Source organism: Peromyscus eremicus, unplaced genomic scaffold (assembly GCF_949786415.1).
Source record: "Peromyscus eremicus unplaced genomic scaffold, PerEre_H2_v1 PerEre#2#chrX_unloc_2, whole genome shotgun sequence".
Taxonomy (NCBI): Eukaryota; Metazoa; Chordata; class Mammalia; order Rodentia; family Cricetidae; genus Peromyscus; species Peromyscus eremicus.
The window spans coordinates 2,257,735-2,263,734 of record NW_026734289.1 but is presented as its reverse complement, the minus strand read 5'-3'; the positions used below and the strand labels follow the sequence as shown (position 1 = coordinate 2,263,734).

The following is a 6,000-nucleotide window of genomic DNA, read 5'->3' as shown; positions in this document are numbered from 1 at the left end:
TTTGACAGGGTTTGCCCTTGAGCTGTGCTACAGGTGGAATTCAGGGACTGGAACCTGTCAGAAAAGGTTCCTGCTCCAAAGCAAAACCCCAGAATCCTACAAGTGGTCTGCGAGGTCCCTCCCCCCCCCCATTATCATCCTATGCAAGCTGGTTGTGTGTACCCAGTGATCCAGGAGCTCAAGGCAGTGTGGTGGCTCAAGGGAAATCACAGTAGAAGCATCCAGACCAGGGTTTGGACTCAGGGGTGCTCACAAAGAGGCCAGGAAGAACTTAGGTACCATGGTGGCCAGGTTTCATGGTCCCTGCCTCCCCTGACAAGCCTCCTCTGTGTCATGCAGGATACATTCAGGCCACATACTCCTTCTTGTGTTCTCCTGCCTAGCTCCCTTTGCCTTAAACCCAGGGAGAACTCCCAGGGTCAAGTTCAAAAAGCCCGTTGTCCTGCACTGCCATGTCCAGACATCATTTCAGCAGGAGGAACACTTAAAGAAGGCTCTGATATTAACACAGGACACTATCTGTAGACCTAGAACTGCTCTCTGTGTGTGTGTGTGTGTATGTGTGAGTGTATTTGTGTGTGTGTGTGTGTATTCGGTGTTTGTATGTTCCCGGTTTTGTTGTGGCCTAATCCTGTGAGTGTCCATCAGCAGTGCCTGGGAGGCACAGTATGTAAGAGTTATGGTGGTCAGGCCAGGGTTGAGGGAAGGACAGATTGGCATGTAGTGGAGCCTTCTAAGGCTCCATCCTTCAGCTCCACCTCTGGTGAGCTCAAGGTTTTCAGTGGTGCATCCTGTGTGTGGTTTGGGGCTCAGGGGCGTGTCATGGCATGGTGGATGAGAACATTGTGTAGGAACCATCAGGAAATTGGCAGTACTGTCCTTTGGAGTGGCCTGCCAGGCAGGTCTAGGATTTCAGGGCCTCCACCCCCACGCCCAGCACCAGGAAGCTCCCCTTTTAGCCTCACCAAATGTCTCCAGGAGGCTTTGTAGGGAGGGCGAGTTGGATGAGCATAGCAGGCTTATCTCCAGGTGGCAGGGAGAGTGATTTTCTTCTAGGCTTCATCATGGAAGATGTCAGCAGTGTGGAGGAGAGCCTCTGGAGACTTTCAGTGCTCATGGAAGGAAGGCTTCCTGTTGGGGAGTGCAAAGCATTTCCCAACTTAACATAGCATAGCTACCCTGGATACCAGGGATGGGACTGTACATAGGAGCGAGGGATTGAGGGAGACAGAGATAGAGGTGGAGGTGGAGGTAGAGGAGGATAGATAAATGAGAGACAGAGAGAAAGTGAGGCGAGAACAAATGAGAATCTGCCTGTGGGCTGTTGGGTGTTTTCGTGATTGTTGGTGTTTTTTGTTTTTTTGTTGTTGTTGCTTTTGTTTTTTTTAATGCATCTTGGTGGTCAGATCCACTCTGTCTGTGGACACATTTTTCTGTTCCATGGGTCTGGGCCCCTGGAGTGAATTTTGTGTAGGACACCTGGAATGTTGTGGGAAGTCCATAAGGACAGACAGGGTGGGTGTGTGCTGCAGACATCCTGGTGTTAAGAGTGAGAATTGCTTCTTGTCCCTCAGCTTCTATGTTGCCTGTCCTCGGTCCACTTGAATCTCTTGAGAGAGCTGAGTCCTGTGTGTGCCTAGGCCCTGCCACAGGTAGGTAGGTGTCCACAGAGGATACAGAGAGTTCCATGCCTGACAGGGTCTTGAGGAAGTTAGAGAACAGAAAGAGAAGTTTCCTGAGTAGTGCCTGGTAGTTGGTGTAGGGTAGGGTCGGGAGGTGGGAGGTTAGGGGTGGGAGGTGGAGGGCTGTGCAGAGGAGAGAGATTGTGACAGAGGTGGAGGTAGGTCAGAATGGTTGCCTGGTGCTGCCTAGGAGACGGTTAAGGTGGGGGCCTGGTCCCAGGGTTTGGTAGGCAAGAGGTCAGGTGGGTGCAATGTTTCTTCTTTTGATGTGTCCTTGTCTCTACCTCAGGGCCCTGGATGCCCTGCCTGTTCAGAAGAGACTGTGGATGTCCCCGAGCCTTGTGGTCCCTGCTTCGGATGATGTGGGGCAGCATCCATCTGAACGCATATCACTACCAAGTCCAAGGTTTTGGAAGGAAGCCCTTCTCCTCTCCCATCTCAGTATTAGACCATTGGACCTTGGGACATGAGACTCAGGCCGCTGACTCTACATCCCTCACAAGTGCACAGAGCTGCCTGCCCTTTTGCCTTGTGTCCATCCTGGAGCGGCCTTCTGCCAGGTGGGAAGCCCGAGCTGGGTCTAGGGTCCCATTGAGTTGGGTGGTCATCTCCCTTGGTGTAACATCTTCCATCCCACTGCCATAGAAGAACCGGGTTCAGCCTTGGAGGCCCCTCTTGCCAGGCCACCTTGACCTGGAAGCTTGGATCAGCAGACCCAAGGCCATGCTGGAAGCTGTACTGGTCACCCTGGTGGGTGGAGTCATGTACATAGCCAGTGGATCTCTGAAAGCTTCTGTGTGTGTGTGTGTGTGTGTGTGTGTGTCTGTCTGTCTGTCTGTCTGTCTGTGTGTGTCTATGTGTCTGGGGTGAATTCTGGGCGAAGGGCAGGGATGCTGCTGTTAGAAAACCCTGGTTTAGCTGCTAGGGGGCGACGTTCAGCCCTTGGTCCCAAACTCCATGAGTATGTTTCTGAGGCTCCTCCCCTATAGTCCATATTGGCATGTTGTTTGTGGAGGATTCCCTTAGGGTCTGGTGAGGGCTCTAAAGAGCTTCTATGCCCACATCCACACACTCCCCACTTGGCCCCCTCCATCACACTGTCCACCACCTGGCCCCTCTCCAGGTACCACATGATACCCTCAGGGGGGGCCTTCATGGGCTGCCATGTGCCCAAAGCCCAGTGTCTCAGGGCAATGCAGGAACCTGTTAAGGTCGGTAACCTCCATTGCCCACCACACCCCCACTCACTGAACACCCTGGGATCCCTAGCAGCAGCCCTAGAGCCTCATGTATGTCCAGTCCTGGTCTACATGGTTGGCCTCCATCTTGGAGCTTGGCAGGAGAATGCTGACATTTTTTTTTTAATTTTTTAATTTTTTTCTGCTTTGCAAAGGGCAGAGGGAGAGCACCCTTCGCCCTTGGCCTTTGGCATTCTCAGTGCACTGCTGCCATCACGCGGATTAAGTTTGCCAATTCCGCCAGCAAGTCCCTGTGTGGCCCAGGAAATGGAGTCAGGCTGGCTAGGGAAGGGCTCCCGCCTGGGTCTCCCAGGACCAAAGCGGTTCTCTGGCCCGCTCCATGACCCAGGAGAGCTGGAGGAGGAAGCAGGGTCCAGGTGACCAGCTCCAGGCAGGCGACATGTGGCTGGCTTGCGGGTCATGGAAGCACAGCCTCCCGGATCCTACCGCCACCATGTCTGGCAGCAGCAGAGGACCTCTCCGCAGGGGATTGTGCAGCCTGGGCTGCATTGGTGTCCTTGTGGGGAAATTTCGCCCCAGAGTGCCAACCCGCCTGCCCTTACCTTGGTGCACAAGGCCACCCAGGGAGCCCCTAACTTTTTTTAGCCTCCCTAGCAGTATCCACAGATCACTTCCGGAGACCACACAAACTCTGCCCTGCCTCTTTGGGAGGTTTTGAGGGTCTCAGGCCTGGTTGCTGGTAGCCACTGTGGCCAAATGTCTGCCATCCATTTAACTCCTCCTGCCATCCCCTCTCCTCTCTGGCTGCCAGGCCTTCTCTCTGGCTTGCCTTTTGTTTCTTTTACAAATGGCCTTCCATTGAGGTGTGCTACAGGTGGAATTCAGAAACTGGGACCTGTCAGAAAAGATTCCTGCTCCAGTGACCCGTCCCGCGGGCCACGTTATTTGATGAGACCCGAGGAGGCACCTCCTGAAAGATCAATGGGGGTGAGAGAGAAAGGAGACCAGGTGCGTAAAGGAAGACAAAGTCAGTCTGAGTTGCGTCAAGGTCTCGTTTATTGCAAGGGGAATCGGGTTTATATATGCTAGGAGCTAGGAGAAGTAGATAGGGGTATGGAAAGTTACTAGGAGGAAGTTAGGGTAAGGTAGGGTTCAGGAAACGGTCTCTTTGTTCCAGGGCCTGATCAACGGACCATACAGCAAACCATTATGTTTCAGGGAGTAGATCAAAAGGTACATACTGTGGTTTTGTTGAAAAATGGTTGCTATTGAAACTGTTAACGGAAGATTGGGTACACTGCTTTTTCCCATGAGAATCAGTTAGGCTACTTGGCTCCTGACAATTCCCCCTTCTTTCTATAAAATGGCCAAAGCAGGCTTTGGTCATAAATCGAGAGGGCCCCTGTCTTAGGCTATATGGGGTGCAGTCCTGTCTGGCAACGTGCCATGTTGAGCCGGTCTCTGGCGACCTCTGTACGTTGTGCTCCCAGCACAGGCCCCATAATATTCCCGTCATTGAGTACCCTCTAGCTTTTAGTTATAGGGGTTTTTAGGTTCGTAGGCCACTGAACCTGAGCCTTTCACCTGTTTCAATAGTTTCCTCTCGAGTTTCTGTCCGATGGTAATGTACTGAAACAGTTTTTGCTAGGGCCGAATCGATCTGATTTTTGATGAATTGTGTTAGTCGTTGAAAAGCCCAAGGACCAAAGGTGAGGAGGAGAAGGAAAATGATCAAGGGGGCCAGGAGGGTGGGGATCAGAGTAGAAAGCCAAGGGGACCCCTTTAGCCAACCCTCAAACCAATTGTTTTGATTTTCAAAATCACGTTTTCTTTGTGCTAATCTTTCTCTTAGTTTCTCCATTGATTCTCTAACTACCCCAGTGTGATCAGCATAAAAGCAGCATTCTTCCTTCAAGGCTGCACATAAACCCCCCTCCTTTAAAAATAGTAAATCCAGACCTCTTCTATTTTGTAACATAACCTCAGAGAGCGAGGTTAAAGACTTCTCCAGGGCAGAAATGGATCTTTCTATGGCCTCTAGGTCAGTAGTCATAGCCATTTGTAACTGCATAAGGTGGTTGCTCTGCATGAGGGCAGCAGTTCCTGTACCAACTCCTGCAGCAATGCCTCCAATACCTAACAATAGGGCAATAGTCATAGACACAGGTTCTCGAGTGTATCTGCCTCTCTGCTCAAAGAATTCCATCACTGTGCTTTCTTGATGATAAGTGACACGAGGCCATAACTGGACCATCACACAAAATTCATGGGAATCATCCAATATCTGAGCAGATATGCAAGGGTTCAATCCTGTGTTACAGGCCCAGTAGGACCCGTTGGGTGCTTCAAGATAATAGCTCCCTTTATAGGGTATCAGAGTTTGTTTACAGAGGTGACTATGGGTCGATGGAATCTTGCCCAAACAAGAACCTTGTCCGGAGACTTCAGGGAGTGTTAGTTTATGTGGCTTAGTCTGACACCTATTGCTCGGGGAAGTTAGGTTATTGGCAGTAGACTGAAAGGCGATTCCTCCATAATAAGGGGGACTGGAGGTAAGGCAGAGCCAGCAACCCAAGGTTCTTTTTGGATTTGTGGCACTTAGGGCCAGATAAGCTCCCTGGACCAAATTAAACAATCTATCTCCTGTTCCTCCAAAAGGAGTAAGGAGAGTGCCATTACTGGAGTCTACGATGGTAGTCATGGTGCTTGTATGGTAGGGAAAGGGACGAGGATGAGGTGAGGGGGAAGGAGGTGATGGCACCTTTTCATGATTGGAGGGAACTTTTTGGTCAGAGAGAACTACATTGGGTCCTACCGACTTTGGGTACAGGTTTTCTATTGTTAGCAAGATCTTGAAAATGACTCCTTTATCTGTACCATCAAGATACCAGCGGAGTCCCCATGTTTTTCCTGAGGGCCATTCTCAATTCGCCCTACCCTGAGGGGTGAAGGTTATGTTTAAAGGTAATGATAGCCCGGGATTATAGGCTGTCCCAGTATAGGGGCTAAAGCAAAAATGTCTATTTGTGCTAGGCTTACTGTATCCCCTTGTAACTGAAATAAGGTCCCAAGATGAAGTTGGTTCCCAGTAAGCTGCCCCTGTAGTTTCACAACCCCAT

At 50.9% G+C, this 6,000-nt stretch overlaps 1 protein-coding gene across 7 annotated transcripts in view; it reads left to right on the top strand.

Moving 5' to 3' along the window:
• The first annotated feature begins 1,489 nt into the window (after positions 1–1,489).
• The window catches only part of LOC131901077 (uncharacterized), a 39,216-nt gene continuing 34,705 nt past the window's right edge, over positions 1,490–6,000 (top strand). For 5 of the 7 annotated variants that reach the window (XR_009376341.1, XM_059252368.1, XM_059252372.1 and 2 more), the window contains exons 1-2: positions 1,531–1,652; positions 1,972–2,242. Coding sequence is in view for 6 of the 7 variants with exons in the window: in XM_059252368.1 (XP_059108351.1) it covers positions 2,149–2,242 (94 nt within the window). In the remaining variant the exon portion in view is untranslated. Of the gene's footprint in view, positions 1,657–1,971; positions 2,243–6,000 lie in introns of all 7 variants that reach the window. The other 2 variants (XM_059252369.1, XM_059252370.1) reach the window with 2 other exon arrangements.